We start from the raw sequence: 23,969 nt of genomic DNA, 5'->3' as shown, positions 1-23,969 counted from the left end.
ACCTGAGCCAAAATCAAGAGTCAGATGCTTAACTGACTGAGCCACCAAGGCACCCCAGTAATTTTAAGAATTAAAAAAAATTTTTTTAATGTTTATTTTATTTTTGAGACAGAAACAGAGCATGAGTGGGGGAGGGGCAGAGAGAGAGAGACACAGAATCTGAAGCAGGCTCCGGACTCTGAGCTGTCAGCACAGAGCCCAACATGGGGCTCGAGCTCGTCAACCACGAGATCATGACCTGAGCCAAAGTCGGATGCTCAACCGACTGAGCCACCCAGGCGCCCCAACACTTTTAAGAATTTTAAACGCAAAGACAGAGGACCCCTTGAGACAGAGAAAAACTTATAGGTCAATATTGCCATTAATAGTTTCTGGGTGGAAAAAAAAATGGTCTCTTTTGGGAAAATGTAATCAAATACAGGAAACAGAAGAGATCATAGATTATTACACATGACACAAGATGAGTAAAAATACAGTGACTTTATTTCCATCATCTTACAATCCCCAGTATCACATCTGGTAAGAAGCATCATTTCTATAAACACAAAAATATTTCAAGAAAGCATGTTACAAGATAGTATATGTAAGCAACAGTTTGGCAGAATTTTATCAACTCTAGTAGTTCACAGACCCCTCCCGCCAAAAAAGCCAAATTTTAAAATTCAAAAATAACAGTTAGCTTTATTTAACATATGTTACACCTTAACACTTAAAATGTCATGCTCTAGTTAAATATTTCATCAACAACACTGTATACAAATAAAATATTACACAAAATATATTTAAGAAAATGTTTTGGTCTTTGATCTGAACAATAAATAAAAACACAGGCACTTCTACACTGAGACAGGGAAGCAGTCACTACTCAGAATAATTTTGTATACGTGACATGTGGAAATATGGCAAGAATAGAATCCCGGAGTTTTAAACTGACAATCCGTTCACGAGAAGGTCTGCAATTTCAATCTTTTCACTTGAAGTTCAGAAATTACAAATGCCTTCCTGGTCCACATCGAAAATTCCTAAGCATAATATGGCTGCCAGGGTCAATTCAATCTTTTGATGGCCATTATGGAATCATACTCATGATCTTCAAATACTAAAATTAGAGAATTATCACGGTACCACCAAGCAAACCAAATATCAGGACAGTTAAGCTTTCTCCTTAGGACGGTCATAAGACCATGTAACAAGGTAAACCGGATAAATGTCACACAGTGATTCTCATTTTGCAAAATTAACTGACCTACTAAAACAAGAAAATACTGTTGGGGTGGCAGGAAATTTTGACATAAGTTAATTTTTGTAGACGATTTTAAAAATTCATCCAAATTTCATGAAAATAAATGGAATTGCATTTAACAAAAACCACCGAATCATGTATAACAAGGTCTTTGTAGCCAGCATGTCTATAAACACCTAAGTTGCAGATAATTCAGTCATTATAATGGAAAGGAAGAATACTCTCATATGAGGGCAAAACATAAATAACCTAAACCCGGAAATTCCAGAAACATAAATGATTTCAGCTAAGAAGGAAGGCAAATTAGGAAACAATGGCCACTAGCCATAGGAAGGACTGGAACCAATTTTCCCAGCATATCCTCTGTGAAAAGTTAACAATCTTCTGCTTTCCCTCTCCAGAAAGTACCACACCAGAGGGTATAGAGGCCCTCAAATGGATACTACTAATGAAGGCAGTTCTGATGGTTTAACATAGGTATTACCCCTAATGTGAAAGAACACAACATGGGAACTATTCAAGATATGTCTTTCTATGCAAAACTTAGTTTGTGTATATTTCAGCAATTTAAATGAGCATCTTGCAACCGAGACCAGATATCAATCATCTCTTGAGGTTTTCTACTATGTACTAACATCAAATCTACATAGGAACAAATGTTATTCTTGTTTTTCTCTTCTATATCAAATGTCTTGAAACCTTTGTGTTTCTCTGGAACGAGGCCGAGTTTCTGAAGGCACATTCCAGTATAAACATCATCAATGGGGTAGAGAAGGACCCGGTCGGTTATATTGTATAGCCTCAGGGCCAGGTGGCCAGAGTAGAGGAATCCACCTCCCCCTGCATAAGGCGGATAGACACCAGTGTAAACAACTTCTGGGATGTAGTACTTCAGTTTCTTATCCCGATGAGGTCCAGCATTGTGGATCACGTCACCTATAAACAAATCTTTGGCTTTGTTCTTGGATAAGCTATTCAAGTAATTCAGGATGTGATGCGTGTTCACAAAAACATCGTCATCGCCCTTGAAAACGAACTCGGCATTTGGGCAGGAAGTGCTCACCCACCTGAGAAAGAGCACTTCTTTCAGGGACAAGTTGAAGAAAGTGTCTCTGTAGTTCCACATAAGAATGTCTTGGTGCTTCTCACTCTCGAATTTCAACATATCTGACAGGTCCGGGTGGTTGTCCTCTGGCGGGGTCTGACCCAGTAAGAAGACTCGCACTACAGTTTGGTTCCCCACGTTGGTTTCTCTGCCCCAAGATTCCCGAATTGCTTGCCTTCTAGCAAAATGTGGAATGAGGGACTTTATAGCCAGTAACAAGAAGGGTTTCTTTGCACATTTATCCGGTTGATCTATAAGTAGTGAATAATTTCGACATCTCAGATACAGTAGAAAGTCTTTAAATCTGTCTGGCAAATTGCTGAAACCTGAAACGACTGACATGACCCTCAGGTCAGGTTCACAAAAATTTAGATGGCTTATGTTGGAAAACCCGTATACCTCCCCCGTCTGGTTGGCCAACATATTCAAAATGGGATTGTACAGCCTGTTCAGCTTCTCTTGTTCTCTGTTCCAATATGCCACAGGGGGGTCAGATATCTTCCAGAACTTTTCTTTGGGTATTATTACTTCCCCCTTTCCATTTTTTTCTTGGCTGCTGCTTTTGGAGACTTCCACAATCAAATAAATGAAGACATTAACCATCATCAGGATACCCAACAATTTTATTCTTCGACGTCCAACACTCATTTCTCATATCTGGAATAAAAAGGAGGAGCATTGTATTAATTAGGTACTTATTAATTTGCATTTGCTGACATATGTCACTTGCCTCTTTGTCTTTATCTTCTTTGGAATAGTGGTTTGGAACACAGATTCGAGGCTCATACTGCCTAGGTTCAAATCATGGCCCTACTATTCTAGCTCTGTGACTGTGGGCACGTTGTATAACTGATGTCTCAGTTTCTCCATCTATAAAATGGGGAAAATAACTCACTTCATAGAATGGTTGCATATGAAAAGCTTTCGAAACAGTAGCTGGCCCACAGCAAGCAGTACGTAAGTGACTGTTAATAGAGTGGCTGTTTTAGACACCTGAGGGCAAAGATATACATTTACTAAGTAACCCCACAGGTGTTCAACTGCCTTGCTTACAAGGACACACATACAAACCAATGTGTTGCAAACTGATTCATTCACAATTCATAACAAATACATTTTATATTGTGACCCAGTTCACACACAGAACTGTATTCATGTGTGTTACAATGTGTGAGTTTCCGTGTAATTCACAGATTTTTTTCTATTTTGTTTTATTTCATTTTTTAGAAAATGTTAATACCAACCCTGAATTGTTTCTCAATCCACACTTTTATAGATGAGGAAACCAAGGCAGAGAGATTAAGATGCTTGGCCAGGGTTGCAGGGCTAGGAGTTGGATGAGACTGAGTATTAAGAGAAACAAAATGACAAGACTCATACTGGCTTTATTCTACTGGCCAAAAACTGAGGACAACCCAAATACCACCAACAGAAGAACGGACTGTCAAACTGTAGTATTTCATACAATGGAATAACCCCCAGCAATAAAACTACTACTAGCTACAATAGTACACTGTGCATGAAAGACAGACCACAGGGGCACTTGGCTGGCTCAGTCAGTAGAGCATGCTACTCTTGATCTTGGGGTCGTGAGTTCGAGCCCCATGTTTGGTGCAGAGATTACTTAAAATAAACAAACAAAGAAATGTTAGGGTTTTTTTTTGTTTTGTTTTTGTTTTTTTAAAGAAGACCTCAAATTCCATATATGTTAGGTTCAAGAAGGCAAGATTAACCTAGGATCTAAAAACCTGAAAATGATAGAGATAGAGGTTTTGACTGGAATGGAGCAGGAAGGAACTTTCCAGAGAACAGAAATGTAGTATGTATATCTTGGCCTGGATGAGGGTTTCATGGATGTACACATTTGTCAAAACTCAAATTGCATACTTAAGATCTCTGCTGTTCATAGCAAAACGAAAAAGGGAAATGAAAATGACATTTTCGTGAAATATCAAAGGCCAAAAATAGATTTCAGGCTGTGGGCAACAGAAGAAAGAGCAATAAAATAGTTTATTTGCCAGGGATATAACTCCAGAGTTCGAGCACTACTGTGATGGATGACTTATACAAGAAGCATAAACTTGACAACCCAAAAAAATAGGAATGGTAATACACTGCAAGGAATGTTCTTACCAGGTTAATTCTATCACTGAGAATCTATCCTTAGAAAAGAATTCCTAAGAAGTACTGTGTCCCAGGCACTGTGTAATACCTTACTTGATATAGTGAATCTATGAAGTAGGTGTGGTTACCTTTATTCCCATTTTATACCTGAGGAAACAGATTTAAAGAAGTAACTGTTACAGGCAGAGCTGGAATCCCAGCCAAGGCAACCAGGTTCCAAGGCCACCAAATCAAAGGGTAGTTAGTCAATCTCCTCTGACCTCTAGAAACAAAGCTGGGTGCCTATTTCAAAGAATAGTGTTTATTATTTTTTTTTAATTTTTAATGTTTATTTTTGAGAGAGCGAGCGAGCGAGAGCATGAGCAGGGGAGGGGCAGAGAGAGAGGGAGACATAAAATTTGAAGCAGGCTCCAGGCTCTGAGCTGTCAGCACAGAGCTCGACGCGGGGCTGGAACTCACAGACCACGCGAGATCATGACTTGAGCCAAAGGCAGACAGTTAACTGACTGAGCCACCCAGGCGCCCCTATTTTTTTTTTAATATAAGAAGATATTTAAGTTTACTGGGTTCTAACAGATAGTCCCAAGGTAAAAGTATTTGTTATGCTGAGAATGCTATGAAGCTATCACATGCTGGACAGCCCAGATGAGATGGATTGGAATTCACAAGTTCTTTTGTCTTTTAAAATCTGTTTAGTAGGTCCTCATCTAATTGCTTCTGTTTATGTGCTCGCTTCGGCAGCACATATACCAATTGCTTCTGTTTACCACTGCTCAACAGCTTTGATTATAGACAAAGAAGTAAAAGGTATTTAAGAAAACAACAGGGGGCGCCTGAGTGGCTCAGTAGGTCGAGTGTCCAACTCTTAATTTGGGCTCAGGTCATGATCCCAGGTTTGTGAGATCAAGCCCCACATTGGGTCTCCAATGAGCATTGAGCCTACTTAAGATTCTCTCTCTCTCTCTCTCTCTCTCTCTCTCTCTCTCTCTCTCTCTCTCCTTCTGCCCCCCCCCCTCTCTCTCTCTCTCAAAAAAAAAAATAAAGTATATTAAAACACACACACACACACACAATGGCCCCTACCCCATACTTCTAAAGCTTTTGCACATCTAGAAAACATGGCAGATGACCAAGTTATGTGGGTACCCCCAACTCACACAATAAGCAGCCCCCAACCCACTTCAAATCTCCCCTCCCTTCTGAACCACTACCTACCCCTCCAGAACCCCACCACTGAGCTACCAAGAAAGGGCCTTGTTAAATAAACTTCCTCCAGATAACGTAGTAAAAAACCACAAGATATTCCTTACTCCTTAATTCCTGTTTTAAAGGGCCCCAAGGCACACACAACCTGAATAATTCAAACACCCATACCCAGGTCTAGAGTCCACACCCTCCTCAGGTTAGCTCCTTTAAAATGAGCTTTTGGGCAAACCTAATGATCAAACTGAAGGTCTCAGTCCAATACATCTTTGGCAACCTAAACCCCTTTACTCTGGGCCTTACTTGCAAGGACAAGAGAACTCAAATGGACACTTAGAATATACTTGCATGGGTACCTCATACAGTTAAAGAAATTGCCATCTTTTTAGAAAATAAATCATAATTTTAAGGGTTGTTTTTTGTTTTGCCTTTTTTTTTGGCTTCTAAATTGAAACAAAATAGTTTTCAAAAACAAGCAATTTTCTCTAAATTGGGATAACTCTCCTACAGCTACAGTAGCATTTGACCCAGTATCTCTGATCTCTACATCTTGGGCACTTCATGTAAACAGCTTGAAGGAAGGGCAATAAGGAAAAGTATGAGGGTGAATGGAGAAAGACTACAATGAGGACAAAGATTTCGAAGGTACTCAAGAAAAAAACAGCACGCACTATGGGGCAGCTAACTACTTTTCAACTCAGAACTCAGAACTACATTTTCAACTCAGGCATTTTCAACTCAGAAAAGGAATATGGATATCAGTAGACTACTTCTGAAATTTCCAGAGTGAAAGAAGTCAGTTTAAAGAAGAAAAAAGGAAAGCACAATACTTTACATAGCAGGTTGTGAACCTCTAAGTTAATTTTCCTAGGGAAAGATTCAGAGTGAATAAGATGGGAGAGGATCCCAGATAAATGAGCTGCATGAGCTGGTTGTACATCCAGGTTATGGGGCAGGGTTATGGCTATGTGGAGTCCAGCCATAACTGTCTGAAGTGATGCTCTGAAGTTTCTATCACGAAAAGCACCCATCCTTCTTTCGGGAATATTTGGAGGAATACATCAGGCTTGCCACCCAACTTCATCCACTGCAATTCAGGCTTTTATTTCCATGATCAAGACCCAGACAGGACTTCCCACCACCTCAGGCAAGACAGAGCTTTACGGCTCTCAAAGGGACACCATCCTCACTTTATTTACATCTGCTCAAGGATTCCAGGCTGAAGGGCATTTTCCTGCCCATTTCCCATTTGCACCCCTAAGGGAAGCTGAAAGGACAGTGCCTTAACAGTGAGAAAAATGGAGGCTCAGAGAGGGTTAACTGAGCTGCCCAAATATTATATAAGAGTTAAGTGACAAGGGTGAGAGGATACAGTTTTTCGGTTTCCAATCCAGGGCTCTTTGGATCTCCTCCTTTTTCTACAAGGCACAGCCACATTCTTGTAATCTGACCCTGGTCAACAGCAAGGTTACGAGGGCTGGCTCAAGACTGAAAAAAACCCAAAGCACAGGAAAACTCTGTTAGCTCAAATGTACCAAGGTACATTTGATCATTACTAAGACTCTCCAAAGAAAAGGAAATGCGAGTGCCTAGAAGCTCCCAGCCCCCCTTCTGAGAATGGGCCAGCCTTACTTGTCCAAATTCCCAAACATGCAGCTCAGGCTAATGCTTACCCACTACTTGCTAAAGGACGTTTTCTTCCAACCTGAGAAAAAAAGATGGGAAAACCAAGATTCTCAACTATAGTTTTCCATGAAGTTTAAAAGTCATCTTTCATTTGTGACCTGGGCACAGTCCCTCTCATGAGAACTCTGCTTTTGGTAGACTCTTACTACAAACCAAAGTTCATGGAAAGGAGGACAAAACAGTGACCCCCATAAAAATATCTGTGGGAAAAAGCTCTCTGAATATCTGACTAAATATTCCCATTACAGACATAAAACCAATACGTGTCCTTTTCTGAGCAGGAAGTTACATTGCTTAAAAAGAATTTGAGTAAGAAAACTTACCCCAAAGCTGGGCAAGATGTTATACAACTCTGACTGTGAAACACAGAATTTTTCTTATGAGCAACAGAAATAGGAAGAAATCCCAAATGCTAACAGCCTTAGCCTTTCACCTGGTGCTCCCCAATAAGGACTGAACAGTTTTGAAATTTCTAAAACGCTTCAGTTGGTTCTGTGTAACGGAAAACAACTTTCTTCTTTATTTTGCAATTAAAATATTTAGAAAGCAAGTTAGAAACAGGAAAAATGTATTTGTTAGCTGAAAACGGGTTACAAAATAGCACAGAGGCCCTGCTTAAACTATGTGAAAATCCAGATAAAATACGACACGAAAACAAAACTGGTTTCATCGGGGCGGTAAGATTATAGGTTATTTTAACATTCTTTAACACTGCCACACCATGTCCCTCCTTGAATAGCCTCTTACCACAACGTCCAGACTGCCTGGGATGGGGGTGGGAAGCATATCACACAAAATTCCTGAGACTGGGTTCCCATTTATGAAGCCCACGTCGCTATCCTGTGTCACGGCCTCAGTCCCACAGTCTCTATATCGTTGCACTGGACCCCACAGTGTTCCGCAGAGGCTCTGCCACAACATCCACCCCTAGCCCACCTGGACATCTCCTGTGCTCTTTATCTGAAGTCACCTATTAGGAAGGATGCTTTCTATGAGCACATATGCTTTCTTTGAATACTTAGTTAGGTACCCGCCAGGCGCCAGCAATCCTATGAGGCAGATACTCTCTGAGAGGTGATTGAACTTGCCCAAGGTCACACTAGTTCAAACCCAAACAGCTCAGCTCCAGAGTCTGAAGGTTAAACCATGATGCAAATGAATGCTGCCACACAGGGTTATGACTAATGGACACTAGTCTTACTTTCAGTGGTTAATCTCCTTAAGAGTTATTAAATATTTTAAAGCTTTTCATTTATACACTTTAACCTACAAAACTACCATCCGTCAAAGTCAGATACTGGAGGCAGGGTGGTAAATAAGTAACCTTGATTCCTCTATAAACTAAGTCCTGGACAAAATACCTCACATACCTCATTTTGTTTCCCGGTATGCAGTCCAAGCAATCCCAGTATTTCATTCATGGACACTCGAGTGGGAACCACTGAAGTGGATCATCCTAAAAGGTTGCCTCCAGTTCTGAAAGCCCTAGAAACACTGAAACAAAGTGCTGGCCAGAAAACATTTTATTGTGGCCAAGAGGACTCATTCTCACAGAACTCCAACTCAAGGAGAGTCAGTCTCTCTCTCTTTCTTTCTCTTTTCTCTCTCTCCAACCCCACCCCCTCACGCGCACGCACACACACACACACACACACACACACACACACACACACGGAACCAAGGAGCTCAAGCAAGTTAGGGAGATGGCTACCAATAGCTAATCAGGGCTAGAGCAAGCAATCATATCCAGGCCTGACCCAAAACCTGTGCTTGAGACTGCCCTACATTCTCACCCCAGTATTCCCAAGGTCAAAGATAAAGGAAACCTTCTTGTGTAACCATTAAATAAAATGAGCAGCCATCCCCGTCCAGTCAGGCTGAGGCAAGGAGGCTGGAATTTCAAGCTCTTGATTCAACCACAGTATGAACTAGCAGCCTTCGTGTCCAGGGGGGCCCTGCTTCCTGCTCACTCTCCTGCACAAACCAGACACACACCCCTTCACGGGGGAAAGAGCCCAAGCCCACTGCCATATCATGAGGGCAGGGGAAACACGTGCACTCTCTGGAGAACGTGCACATGGTTCTGGCGGGCTGCTGCTCTCCCCCACCCTCCAAAACCCTGGCGAGAATGGCTTTCCTAAATCCTTACCTCCCAGGCTGCTCCCATCTGTTGCCTAGTCCTTGCCAGCCCCTTCCAGGCTCTGCTCTGATAAACAGAGACAGGGACAGTTTGCAGCTAAGTGGTTCTGGGGGAGAGAACAGCTTCTAGCACTCATGCAGACAGTGGGGTGATAAGGGTTTGAGTGAAGCTGCTCAGAAGAGCTGGGCCAGACCTAGAACCCATTCCTTAATAGGAACAAGAAGCCTGACCTGGGTTCTTGCCAGGGCTGGGGCAGGGAAGCCCAGGACTTCCCCCATAATCTAGAGGCTGGCACAGAGAGAGAACATGTGTCTTTGACTTTGCTTTCTAATCTCTAAGTCATAGAACAAACTACTGGCTAAATTCAAGGAAATTTGTTCACAGTCATTAATATTAGTACTTCATGTTTGAAATGAAAAGGGAAAAGAACATATGATGAATGTGCTCACCTACACATCCCCACAGGCAACATTATACACGAAAGTGTCTGGCAGGACATGTTCTGGTCCCCAAGTGATTACAGTTCCCCAAAGCCTGGTATGGCTGACTTCCTCAAGTGGCATTTGTCATTTAAGATAAAATTAATCACTAAGTTCATTCTTCAAATAAACATGTACAGAACTTTCAGAAAAGGAGGAAGAAGAAAATGCGCAAATGATGGCAGGGAATTAACCCTCCCAGAGGCCATCTTGACCCTGCTTTTTGTAAAACTGACAACAGTTTTAGACGTTCAATGTAAAAGATTATGTAGTTATAAAACAAGGCTGGTAGACGTTTGAGGGCAGGAATGTCCCAGATCCATTTTCACTTTTGAAGGTCAGCCTGGCATCTGCAGTCAAACAGCCCAGAGTTAAATTCTGATTATGCTACCTACTAGCTGTGTGACCTTGGGCAGTTACTTGACCTCTCTGTTTCCTCATTTGTAAAATGGGGATGAAATTACCTACCACACCAGTTGTCTATCACTCAATGGGCATTCCATAGTTCTCCTTCAAGGATTCTGATTCCTCCAACACTAAGCACATTTCATTGCCCCTTTCATAAATCTGCTCTCTCTAGGAACTTGTCTATGCACCGCCTTAAACATCACCTCCAAAAGGAGGATCACAGGTTGACTGAGGATCGCAAGTTGACTCAGTTAACTGCAGATATTAGCTTCTAACAAGCTTTGTGGGGTCCCTCTTCTCAGGCCCCCTATTTAAAATGGATCAACTTCACAGGCACCTGGGTGTATTACCTCAAACTGCTGCCCCTTCCTGCTCTGCACATCCAACCAAGGAGCACAGTCCTGTGGACCCACCTCCATAATGTGACTTGTACCTCCGCCATCACCTCTCCTCTACTCTGCTCAGGCTCTGCCACCAGCCCCTGTGATAGCCTGCCACCTTATTTCTCACCATGCTCCCAAATATGCCCTCTTCCTCAAGTACCCAGTCTTCAGCCCCCTGTACAAACACACATTCCCTGCTTATGTTCTTCCCCTGGTGTGGTCAGACCACCACCAACAGGCTGCTGCTCCCTCAAAGGGTAACCTTAACTGTGTTGTCTTCTAAAATTCCTAGGAGACTATAGATGCTGGCGAGGATGTGGAGACACGGGAACCCTCTTGCACTGTTGGTGGGAATGCAAATTGGCGCAGCCGCTCTGGAAAGCAGTGTGGAGGTTCCTCAGAAAATTAAAAATAGACCTACCCTAGGACCCAGCAGTAGCACTGCTAGGAATTTACCCAAGGGATACAGGAGTGCTGATGCATAGGGGCACTTGTACCCCAATGTTTACAGCAGCACTTTCAACAATAGCCGAATTATGGAAAGAGCCTAAATGTCCATCAACTGATGAATGGATAAAGAAATTGTGGTATATATACACAATGGAATACTACGTGGCAATGAGAAAAAATGAAATACGGCCTTTTGTAGCAACGTGGATGGAACTGGAGAGTGTGATGCTAAGTGAAATAAGCCATACAGAGAAAGACAGATACCATATGTTTTCACTCTTATGTGGATCCTGAGAAACTTAACAGAAACCCATGGGGGAAGGGAAGGGAAAAAAAAAAAAAAAGAGGTTAGAGTGGGAGAGAGCCAAAGCATAAGAGACTGTTAAAAACTGAGAACAAACTGAGGGTTGATGGGGGGTGGGAGGGAGGGGAGGGTGGGTGATGGGTATTGAGGAGGGCACCTTTTGGGATGAGCACTGGGTGTTGTATGGAAACCAATTTGTCGATAAATTTCATATATATATATATATATAAAAAAAATAAAAAATAAATAAAAAATAAAATTCCTTGGGGCACTTGTGTGGCTCAGTTGGTAACGCATCCGCCTCTTGATTTCGGCTCCGGTTCATGGGCTCGAGCCCTGTATTAGGCTCCACGCTGACAGTGCGGAGCCTCCTTGGGATATTCATTCTCTGTCTCTCTCTGTCTCTCTCTGTCTCTCTCTCTCCCTGTCTCTCTCAAAATAAATAAACTTCAATAAAATAAAATAAATAAACCTCAATAAAATAAAATAAAAAACTCCTCTCTTCTCCATTCCCAGAGCTGGAGCTCAGGGCTTCAGGGCTTCTCCCCCTTTTCTACAAGATGACTTACCCAGTGTTATGTCCCAACCTAAACACCAGCCTCAGTCCTCCGGTTTTCCAACTCACACACCCTTCTGGTCCCAGCCAGGGTACTTCATAACTATTTGTGCTTCCCTTCAAACCATCTCCAGCCAACAGCCCCCACCCCAACACCATCCACACTTTAACATCCAAACACAGCAAACACACTTCTCTTCCAGAAAATCTCAGCTTCTCTCTGCCATCTGCAGAGTGCCTTCCTTTTGCTAGGCCTTGCTGGAGAGCTTCTACTCCTTCCAAATTAGCTCAAGTGTCACCTCCTGGCTGAAGCACCCACCTCCCAAGAGTTAGGGCATCCTCTCCTGATCATGTTGGCCTACACCTGGGCATATTGCATGATCAAAGTCTTCACACTCTGCCACCATTACCCCAGCACGTGGCACCTGAAAGTCATTCCGCATTTGCTGAATGGACAGATATTTTGGTCATCTGGCCAAGTTCACTGAGTAGAAACTGCATTAAACACATATACCTCTCCTCCAAAGAGAGGACACTGGGAAATCATGTATGAGCACGCTGGTAAATGACACACACGTATTTATATAAATCTGTCTCTCTTTTTAAAACACTGAAGTACAACAGAAAAAAATTTAAAGGATCTTTCTAGAATTGAGAGAGATGAATTTCAGAAGTAGTGAGCCCATATTAAACCTGAGAGCTCAGGATAAGATCTGAAGAAGTAAACAGGGGTGGACACTATAGCCCAGCCCCCCATCTCCCACAGTCAGCCCCAGACCCACCAAAGGCAACATACTTGTGGGTGTGCTTCGGGCACATCCTGTGCATGGGAATGCACATGCACAGGACTCAGTAGTGCTTCCAGGTGAGGGCTCCATCCCTCCTCCTGCAGCAGACCCTTCCTCTGTCCTATCCCAAAACAGAGGAGCCTCCACACCCCCTTCCTGGTGGGGAGCGGGCAAGTGGGGGAAGAACTGTTACCACCATCCAGGCCGTGATGGTGAGGCACAGGGTGAACCCTAAAGGAAGGCAGGCCCTTAGTACAGACTTACAATTTGAGGGCACCCACTTCCCTAAGGCAGGAAATCATTTTAGAAAAGAAACACTGAAGTGCAGGTAGTCACTTCCTGCGGAGCTTCACGTGTCTTGAAAGCCCTTGTTAAGAGCTGGACGTGGCTATGGCTTGGTAAGTACTTCCACTGGCAGCTGCAGGATCCTCGCACAAACAGTGTTATCTGGCACGCTCTCAATGGGCCACCGAGACTTCTCTGACTCATCCTTCTGCTTCGTTGGGTTACACGGGATATGTTTCAGTCTGGGTCCAACCAGGAGGCAGAGACCACACAATAATTTAAGCACAAGTTTAAGAATATAGTAAGTGAGTAACTACAGGACGGAACAGAACTCCACAGAGTAGTCTCTGGCAAATGAAAAGTACCAGGAAAAGGACAAACGTGGAAGACAGCTTCAGAGCTTATTTGAGAAGGTATGGATGGCGGAAAAGTTCCCAGGTTCCCGGGCCAGAGATGGTTTAGTCACCAGGAGAGCAGGAACAACCCTCTGGGGTGCAGGCACAAAGCCTGGAACACGTGGTGTCCCCATCAGGAGGATGAGAGAAAACAAACCTTTGAGACTGCTGGTGGGCATTCAGAGAGAACGAGGGTGGAGAGGGGGTCACCACACACAGGGAGTCCAGGATGTTGCTGGAACAAGGAAGTAGGGAGACCCCCTTCCGTGGCAGGTTAGCATGTCAATGAACGGCTTAGACAGGAGCAGCTCCTGGCTGCAGCCTGGGACAAAGACCGGGTGGCCAGTTCACTAGATGACCATGACCATGGGCTCCAGTATGAATATACATGGGGCTAATGAGAGGGGCCAGGGAAGCAGTGGCCTGGGGTGGGCCCAGGCTCCCCTTCCTACCACTGTTGCCAGAGCTGGAAAAAGCCATGCCCTGTAGGTACCTAGGAGTGCAAGAAAACCAGCAGGTTCTGTAGGGAAGTCTGGTTCTAGACACTGGGATCCAGGAAGGAGAATCCTACTCTTCTGCAACGCCCTCTTCAGAGCCTCAATTTATACAAGGCAAAGGAAAAATATTTAAAGGCCCTGATCCATTTTCACATATCAGGCAACAAACAAAAACTGGCACAAGTTCTAGATCCCTAGATCACCAACCCAAATTCATCTCCAACTACAGTACTTTTATTGGAGTCTGAAGTTGGGAGCAAAGGGTTGTTATAAAACATGGGCCCTGTACAGTGAACTGGTAGATAGGCAACAAATACATGACAGTCCATTAGCTGATAGCAGAGGCCAAGGCAGGAACTGAGTGGGGCCAGTTTGTGGGCTCTGAGGCCACACTGGGAAGAGGAAGTAGGTGCTGGTGGGCCCAGGGCCTCTCTGCTGGAAGAGGATGACTCATGCCTACACCTAACTTAACAAGTGCTGTTGCTGGAGAGACTGTAGGAATGTGTTTTCTTTCACAGCCCCGCTATTTACAAAAAAAGAAGAAAAGAAAACTGGCAAAATCACAGGAATATGAAAAAAGGAAAAATGAAGAACTCAAATTGGATGTGCACATTGATGACAAATACAGTTGACTTTTGCATTCACGGCAAATTAATTTCTGTAAAGCAGGTTGAGTTCACAGGGGAAAGAGCACAATCTGAGTAGTCAGTCTTCTATCGGTGGATCTCTCATACAGCTTTGTGGGAACATGGGTATTTGTTCTGGCTTATCAATCACTACCAAGGAGTTGTTCATGATTTTCCACATAATCGAAAAAAACCCTGATGAACAACCTCATAAATGCAAGTTTTTTGTCTTAGGATTTCCTTTGGAAAAACTACAGAGAGAACGTAATTTTTTTTTTTAAGTTTGCTTATTTATTTATTTAGAGCAGAGGAGGGACAGAGAGAGAGGGAGACAAAGGATCAATCCCAAGCAGGCTCTGCACTGTTAGCACAGAACCCAGGATGTGGGGCTCAAACTCACAAACCATGAGATCATGACCTGAGCTGAAACCAAGAGCCGGACCCTTAACTGACTGAGCCACCCAGGTGCCCCAAGAGAACACAAATGTTTAAAATAATTTAGAAACCAATCAAATTGTTCTCCTCTCCTCCCCATCCATCTCCCCCACCAAAAAGAAAGGTCAGAACTCGTTTATCTTCACTGCACACTTAAGAGCATGGAGCCAGCCACACTGATGTGGTCCACTGGTTGTGGACGCTGTCCTTTTTAGTCTTTACAAAAAATGGACATCTCCTTGTTTTAATTTACACTTTAATATGCTTCCGTCCTGGTTTTCCTACTCCTCATGCCCTTTCTCCTTTTCCTATGTCAGTGATTCTCCTCTCATTTAATCTTCTACAAGCTCAAAAATGTGAAGCAATTAGTCTGAGGTCATGGAGCTAATCCCAGTGGAGCCAACATTTGGACCCTGGAGCCTGACCCTAAAACTAAGCTCTTATTCTTTCTACCACACAACACTGATGCTCAAGATGTCAAGAATCCCTAGATAAGCTTGGACTTAAAAAAAAATAACTTAGGAATGAAAATCTTAATCAGCATGAGAAAGCAGCATTGTAGACAAAATCGCCTGTTGGGAACTGTTCACTGGTTTGAGGTGCCAAAGGTCCTGGTCTGGTAGTGTAAGCACCTTCCTTGATAGGGGTGAGGTCCCTGCAGATGTGTGTGAGGAATTTACCCACGCTATAGAATGAGAGACTGGCAGGGGCTGAAACTGGTCTAATCACATACTCTCCAGGCAAACTCTTTTGTGAGAGCTGTTTACACAGAGAAAATGTGACCTTTTTCTTCCCTTCCCCTCTAGCACCACCGCCTGAAGCGAGGGATCCCAGCACAGCCCTCCATCCTGCTACAGGTTAGTGCACAGAACTAATCTGGCCCAGAACTCCACTCCCCCAGCTCTGAGAGGAAAGGACACCAGCCCTCACCAGAAGAGATGATCAAAGAGCAAACGTTGACCACAAAACTGTACCACTCAGCCTTTCACTGGGTTTCTCCTTCACAAGCACACACATTCCACACAGAGATCATATACCAATTTCGTTATCAGAAAGAAGCTGTTAAAACTTTCCTTTCCGGGGCCTTATAGCTCATCTACTCCTATCAACTCATTTACAGAAGAGGAAATGAAGGCATCAGAAGGACGTCTTGTCCGACATCCCCACAGGAACAATCAGGGCAGTGAGTGCAGCAGTGAGAATTACTGTCAGGGACAAAGTCTTTTTCTCATAGTCTACAGCTTCAGTGCTAGGACTTAAACATAAAAAACAAAAAGGCCAAAAGGCCAATTGCCTCAGCACTGCCCGGAGTGGTACCATCCCTGATCTCCTCCCGTTGGGTATGTTTGTGGTACTTCCCCTTTGCTGCTGGAACCCCTAACACACATATTTATCTGACTTCCCCACACCTCCTTGCTAACAAGTCTGACACACCCACAGGATGTGGGAGCCTCAAGGACAAGGGCTGGGCCATGTTAATTTCTGTATCTCTCGTGTCTGCCACTCAGACAATATATTGCTATTTTGTCAATGAATCTGAGGAAAAGAAGGACATAAAAGGGGAGGTGCAGTAAAGAAACAAGGACTAACTATAATTTTTTATTTTTTTGGTCCTTATGATCAAGAATCAACATCACTCTAAACAAGTCATGGTTGAATAATTTTCATACACAGGCCCTACATCTCCAACACCCCCACCCTCACCCCCAGAGCACCCTACCTGGCCCCCCGGCTATCTGTCAGTCCAGGTCAGTCCTCTTCCTAAGGGTCCTAAGCCTTTTCCAAGTCCAGTGCTTTCCTCCTCAATGCCTTACCCCTCACTCGTCAGAAGCAGTACATCACCTAAAAACATCTCAGGAAGGGGCGCCTGGGTGGCGCAGTCGGTTAAAGCGTCCGACTTCAGCCAGGTCACGATCTCGCGGTCCGTGAGTTCGAGCCCCGCGTCGGGCTCTGGGCTGATGGCTCGGAGCCTGGAGCCTGTTTCCGATTCTGTGTCTCCCTCTCTCTCTGCCCCTCCCCCGTTCATGCTCTGTCTCTCTCTGTCCCAAAAATAAATAAACGTTGAAAAAAAATTAAAAAAAAAAAAAAAAAAAAAAAAAAACTCAGGAAACAGTCTAATATGATTAAATAAATCTATAAACAAACATAGGCCCAAGGGTTGAAAGACAATTACAAATTAATAAAAATGCACAGGCATAAATTACAGTATTGGACTAGAAACAGAATCCCATTATATAAACGAAGTTATCAAACTGACCTTATATAAATGCTTCTGGAAGTAAGTAGGCCATCGGCCATGGCTTGGCAATTTTGATGAACAGAGATGGGGAGGGGAGGAGGTAATTTGGTGCCTGCTATGTGGACTCCTCGTGTCTACAGACACTTAAAACGAAAAGCTGATGAAATCAATAAGAAAGGATATTTTCATGTAAGTATTGGAGAAGAGATTACTGGCATTTTACATAGTAAAATACATGAAATTTTCACTTAAAGACTAACTTAACAAAATTAAAAGTTGACTCTCCTCAAAGTTTTAAAATTAACTTTCAAAATTACATCATTGCCCACCACTTAATTCCATGGGTTGTGATAACTGACCACAAACAGAAGTAGGAATTTTTTATTTTAAAACAATCACTTTAATGTTAAGCACCGGGACAGCCAAATCCAATGTGGCATAGAGACTGACCTACGTCACTCCCAACAAGCTCGACAAACTTTCAGATCAACCACTGCCCTTCCCGATTTTATTAAATTATATTTGGCAATTCTTGTCCCCACAAAATGCAGAATTTCAGAGCATGTCCATCAATTTCCTGCAACATAAAAGTTTACATCTGTCTTCCTTCCAAAATAAATAGATAACCTCCCCAAGACAAGAAAACGTTATTTGAACGTGCTGCAAACTGAGACTGTGTATATCATATGAGACTTCTTTTGTAACTTTAATATTTAACACCAATGACATGCATTGTGTTTGTTTTAAGTAACTGAAAAGTTGCCTTGGGAAGTCTCGATTTCTTGGCTGCTACGATGAGGGTTTCCAGTGCCACGTTTTCGTAAAGAAAATCTGCCCTTCATTACAATGAAGGTGACACCAAGGGGCATGAGTTACTGTGCCTCCAGGACTCTAACAACATGCATAAAAACCACAGAAAGTTGTACAGAATTGGCATGGGCAGAGATTTAAATGACGGTGTATTAAAATAGAAAAAATCAACAGATCTAATATCTTGGAGGGGAGAGGGGAGACAAGAAAGGAAGGAATGGGCTGGAAGTACCAGACGCTCCTTTTAACGACAAACTGACAACTGCATACCAGCCCTTACCCATTCACTGTCCATGTACCAGGAAGCATGCCAAGGGCCCAACTGGATACTCAGTCCTGTGAAACGGTCACCGAGGTATCCTCACTTTACAGATAAGTCAATCGCTTCCAAAAACTGGCCTGAGGTTCCCAAGATGGTGAGTGAACGGTGGGAGAGTGGCAGAAACTGGGAATCCAGATGGGTTCCCAGCCCATAAGTTCATCCCAGTTGCCGCTAAACTTGAAGACAAGCATGGCACTGTGTGGTTGGCATGGGCAGGGTAGAGGGAGGTAGGCATCTCCATCGACATTAAGCACTCTCACAAAGACCATCCTAGATCGAAGCATGTCACCCTCAAAGTCCCCTCCCAGAGAACTCCTGGGCACCTGCACCCTTGTGCAACAACTGAACAACTCCTGTCCTTCCTACCCACACCTTTGCTCATGCTAGCTTCCCCCAGCCTGAAATGTTCATTCTTCTGTTTCTCAATCCTACCCTCATCCTTGAAGGCCGTGGTTCAAATTCCACCACCTCCTCCATGAGGACATCCTCTATTCCCCCAGTGCACACTGTATTTAATCTTACCTCCTGGCACTCGGGATCCCCCCCAAAACTGGAGGCTCTCAAAAAGAGTACCAGGTGGGAATGCAAGCTGATGCAGCTACTCTGGAAACAGTATGGAGGTTCCTCAAAAAACTAAAAAGAGAACTACCCTACAACCCAGCAATTGCACTACTAGGTATTTATCCAAGGGATACAGGTGTGCTGTCTCGAAGGGACACATGCACCCCAATGTTTATAGCAGCAAGATCAACAATGGCCAAAGTATGGAAAGAGCCCAAATGCCCATCGATGGATGAATGGATAAAGAAGATGTGGTATATATGGTATATATATATATATATATATATATATATACACACACACACACACACACACACACACACACACACACAAAGGAGTATTACTCGGCAATCAAAAGAATGAAATCTTGCCATTTGCAACCACGTGGCTGGAACTGGAGGGTATTATGCTAAGCGAAATCAGTCAGTCAGAGAAAGACAAATATCATATGACTTCACTCATATGAGGACTTTAAGAGAAAAACAGATGAACATAAGGGAAGGGAAACAAAAATAATATAAAAACAGGGAGGGGGATAAAACATGAGACTCTTAAATATAGAAAACAGAGGGTTACTGGAGGGGTTGTGGGAGGGGGGATGGGCTAAATGCGTAAGGGGCATTAAGGAATCTATTCCTGAAATCGTTGTTACACTATATGCTAACTAACTTGGATGTATATTTTTTAAAAATTAAAAAAAAGAAAAAGAGTACCAGGAACTAGTTACCTAGAGCCCACTCCTCAACTCCAGTAGTGTTTCCCAGCCCAAATGGTCAGGGGAGCCAAGACCCCACTTTCCTCAACCCTGAGGGAGGCAGGACCAAGGCGCCCACCACACATGTGCTATAGCTGTGAGGAGAAAGCAAACCGACCACACAGAGTGAATGCCAGGTGCTGCTCCTCACACACACACGGAATGTCCAATTAAACCAGGCTCCCCTGGGATGCCACCTCTTCTCCAGAGTCAGGGACCATCCTCATCCCAGTAGACAACCTTTCTGGTGACAAGTGACCCTAGGGTGGCAACTTCAGAACAGGGTACCAAACAAGCAAAATACACGCCCCCCCCCCTCAGTTCCCTTCCCCTAGCTTCCTTTCCCTTTCCTGCCTCTTCTCCTTTCCTCTAATGTTAAATCTCAAGAAAGTTACTAAAAGGAGCCTGAGGATTGTTTTTAAGTTGCTTTTTCAGATATCAAAATAAGTCATACGGATTTAAAATACCTATCATCAAAAATTATTTTGGCCTTTTATCCAAATGTTCTATTAAAAGGGGGGATGTTCAACCAAAACTCAGGTCCACATATTTAAAGAGACGAAATGGTAACACTTCTTTCTTTGGCCACCTGCCAGGAAAAATTTATGTTGCCAAAATAAAAGAGAACATGTTTGCTCAATATAAGAGCACAGGACAGAACAGCTTAGAAACTGGGCCTCTTTGACCAAGTGGTTTAAATCATCTAATTTTAAGTATATCTGTGAATGTCACCTTCACATGTCACAGGCTGTCATCTACTTGGAAATATCAGGACCGTAGCAATCCACTTCCACCCTCTGCCCACTTCTCGCTCCGCATGGGGCAAAACATGGGGGAGCCCCGTGTTTCGACATGGGGGTCGAAACACTCTCATGGTTTCTACTTGTCCAACTGAGGAGCTGGAGGTGTCACAGGCCTTGCCCTCCCGCTCTGGGTGCTGCCCACACAGCCTCCCACTCATGCGTGGGGCAGGGACGAAAAAAGAAATGTCATGCTGAAACCAGTGACAGCCACCTGAGGCTTCATTATATCACTCTCTGTATCTGTACTAGTTTGAAAATCTCCATTATAAAGAGCTTTTTTTTTTTTTATAAAAGCTCCATCAGAACCTTAAGGAAAAAAATTCAAAAGAGAAACAGTTAAAAATAGGAGTATTCATGAGAGATATTTTAAGTTCATTTGAAGAAAATAAATTCCTTATGTGGTGATGGGAAGAAAAATAAAATAGCTACATCTCATTTACTATAAAGAATAAATGCTACATAAGTTCCTTATAAATAAGCGTCAAATTCAGCCATAAAATAATAAATGCAAAATACATTTCTTTAGTTCCAAATGTTAAATATTTAGAAAAGATGGTATTTGTAACAAACCCAATTTGACCCTTTCAGTGCTAAAACAAATATATTTGATTCTAAAAACGTCACTAGGCCTCCCAACAATCTAGAGCCAGACTTGAAGGTTGTTTTGTTTCTTTGTTTGTTTGTTTGTTTTAAAACCACTATTGTGTTACTCTCTGATCAGGACTCAAAAGCAGTAGTTCAGAGAAGCTCTTGGATGTTAAGCGCATTTCAAAGAAAATAAACACCAACAGAATTCTGAAGCACAAATTAAAAGCCTTATCAAGTTTATGGTGCATAGAAATAACCTTACTGGAGTGTCAACACTTTCATATTCATGATGGCATTGGATTTTAACAATCAACATGTAAGATTGGCTGTGCAGGTTTTTTCCTATTTTGCATGGGTGGGGGAGGAAACAGAAGCTAAGTTGGGTTGCCATGGTTACAAAGGTGTGTGTGTGTGTGTGTGTGTGTGTGTGTGTGTGTGTGTGTGTGGTTTTTTGGTTTTTGTTTACCCCTGAAGTCAGCCCTGGGACCAAAATCTACTTCAAGTTCTCCACAAGGACCACTCTCCCCCTGACAGTAAGTCACTCCCCAGCCCTCCTAAGATTACCATCCCCTGTGACAGCCCTTGCTGCTCCCCTGGGGTCCCGTGTATCAATGGTGGATCTCCACTTTCTCCTTCACCTTCAAACTCTCCCTCCCAGTGGCTCCAGGTGCAAGCTTCTCCTTCCCTTCTCTGCCAATATTCTGAAAAGGTTCTGCTCCTGGTCATGCCCTTTTATATGCCCGGACCTTTCCAATTCCCTTCATCCTCTAGAATCTTCAGTCCTCAGCCTCTCCTGGCTTCCCAGAGCACCTAACACTGCTGACCACCACCCTTGCTTCCCCCTCCCCCCAACCTCAAATTCAAGACCACCCAACCTGGATTCTCTTCCTGGTTCTCTTGCATCTTGGCAGCTTTGCTCCTGGCCCTATGCCCCAAAACTGGTGCTCTCCACAGTTCTGGGCTTAAGCCTATATTGCTGGGTCTTCCCTCGCTCCTGTCCCCTGGACCCTCTGAGACACCACTAGAGCCTCCAATGTCCTAAATGTTAAAAAGCTCCCCCATGTACCTATATCTGTAGCTCACCCCCTTCACACTTCCCTATACTGGTTTTATCTCTCAGTCTCTTTCAAATATATCACATATTCACACTTTAATCCTGTACTATCCCTGGCCTGGTTTGGGCCCTCAGATTTCCCCCAGAAAGACTGATGAAGTGACCGAATTCAACAAGTAGCAAGCACGTATTTTAACTGAGTAGTATTTAAAACAGACAAATAATGGGGTGCCCAAATGGCTCAGCTGGTTGAGCGTCCGACTTTGGCTCAGGTCATGATCTTGCAGGTCATGAGTTCAAGCCCCACATCGGGCTCACTGCCATCAGTGCAGAGCCCACTTCGGATTCTCTGTCCCTCTATCTCTGCCCCTCCTCTGCTTATGCTCTCTCTCTCAAAAATAAATAAAAACATTTTTAAAAAATTAATTAATGAACAGACAGCTAAGAATAAAGTTATGTGGTCAATTACCATAAGGTTGATAGGAACTTACACAAATATAAAGGACAGTACAGATAAGGATAAGGACAGTCAGACAAAACCTCTCTTCTCAGCGAGAAGGTAGCAGGAGTGGGGCATGATAATTCCAGAAAGAGAGAACAGCCAGTGCAAATGCCAGAGGCAGGATAGCACAGAGGCCAGTGTCACTGCAGTAAACTGAACCAACAGCCTCGTAGGTAACAGAAGAACTTTGGCTTTATTCTGAGGGGCAGTAGGAGCTACTGTGTCAAGAAGCATATAAAGTAATTTCAATTGTAAAGATTCCTCCACCTTCTTTCAGAGAATACACTGTTGTAGGGCAACTGGAAAAAAGGTTCCCCATCAGGAGGCTGTAAAATGACCCAGGCCCATAATCACACCTGCCTTGCATCCATCTCATCTTCCTACATGCAAGCTTGACCCTGAGATGTCACCACATCCTCTCCACAAGAACTTTCCATGGCTCCCATGACCTCCATTAGCTATCAAGTGCCACTTCTTTGCATGGTCACTGAGCTTGCACCGTGTCCTATTACCCTTTCCTAAACACCTGGACCTCTAAACCCATGAAATCACCTGCTGTTTCCCTGACACACTACCACAGGCCTGAAATACCTTTGCTCTCCTTTCTCTGCCCTCTGAAAAGTTATTAACTCATCGGTGAAGGCTAAGTTCAAATACCACTTCCTCAGGAAGCCTTTCTTGGCTACCTCCAAAACTGCACATTGCTTGCACCTCTACAAGAGCATTCTTTCATGGGTTCCAGGTTAGAGGTGCCACAGACGGCTAACTTGAGGGCAAGAACTGTGCCTGGACCATCTAGGAATACACATGGGGCCAAAGACAGTGCTAGGCATACACTAAGTGCTCAGTTAATGCATGCTGATCAAGTGAATAAAATGCTCATCTGATTATACATCATCTTGAGGTCTTAGGGGGAGGGGGTCCCAAGGACAGATTTTCGCTCTCAGCTGCTATAATGTGGAGGACAGGGGACCTGATGGGAGTGTTGGGGGACTGCATGCCTAGCACTCCTGACAATGGTACGGCCACAAGTAGGGGCCAGGCTGGGTATGGATTTGAACTCAAGCCTTCAAAGCCTCCTGCCCTCTCAGTCAGGTCTAGGCAGGCCACACAATCTGTTTTAAATTTGCCTAAAGTATCAGCAATGTGTTTTTCATAAGCCCCGTCCAGAAGTGTACAGATACAAGAAAAGAACCTAGAAGGATCCAAACCAAGTTAACAGTCGTTAC

At 43.5% G+C, this 23,969-nt stretch overlaps 1 protein-coding gene across 2 annotated transcripts in view; it reads right to left on the bottom strand.

Moving 5' to 3' along the window:
* Positions 1-461: 461 nt before the first annotated feature.
* Positions 462-23,969, bottom strand: part of B3GNT2 (UDP-GlcNAc:betaGal beta-1,3-N-acetylglucosaminyltransferase 2) — a 28,828-nt gene continuing 5,320 nt past the window's right edge. The window contains exons 2-3 of one of the 2 annotated variants that reach the window (XM_030310676.1): positions 17,365-17,503; positions 462-3,005 (exon numbers count right to left, since the gene is read on the bottom strand). In XM_030310676.1, the coding sequence (XP_030166536.1) occupies positions 1,803-2,996 (1,194 nt within the window). In that variant the 5' untranslated portion in view covers positions 2,997-3,005; positions 17,365-17,503 and the 3' untranslated portion in view covers positions 462-1,802. The remainder of the gene's footprint in view (positions 3,006-17,364; positions 17,504-23,969) is intronic. The other variant, XM_030310675.1, reaches the window with a different exon arrangement.

The sequence above is a fragment of the Lynx canadensis genome, chromosome A3 (genome assembly GCF_007474595.2).
Source record: "Lynx canadensis isolate LIC74 chromosome A3, mLynCan4.pri.v2, whole genome shotgun sequence".
Taxonomy (NCBI): domain Eukaryota; kingdom Metazoa; phylum Chordata; class Mammalia; order Carnivora; family Felidae; genus Lynx; species Lynx canadensis.
Note: the sequence above shows the minus strand (reverse complement) of the source record. Positions and strands in the feature narration are given on the sequence as shown.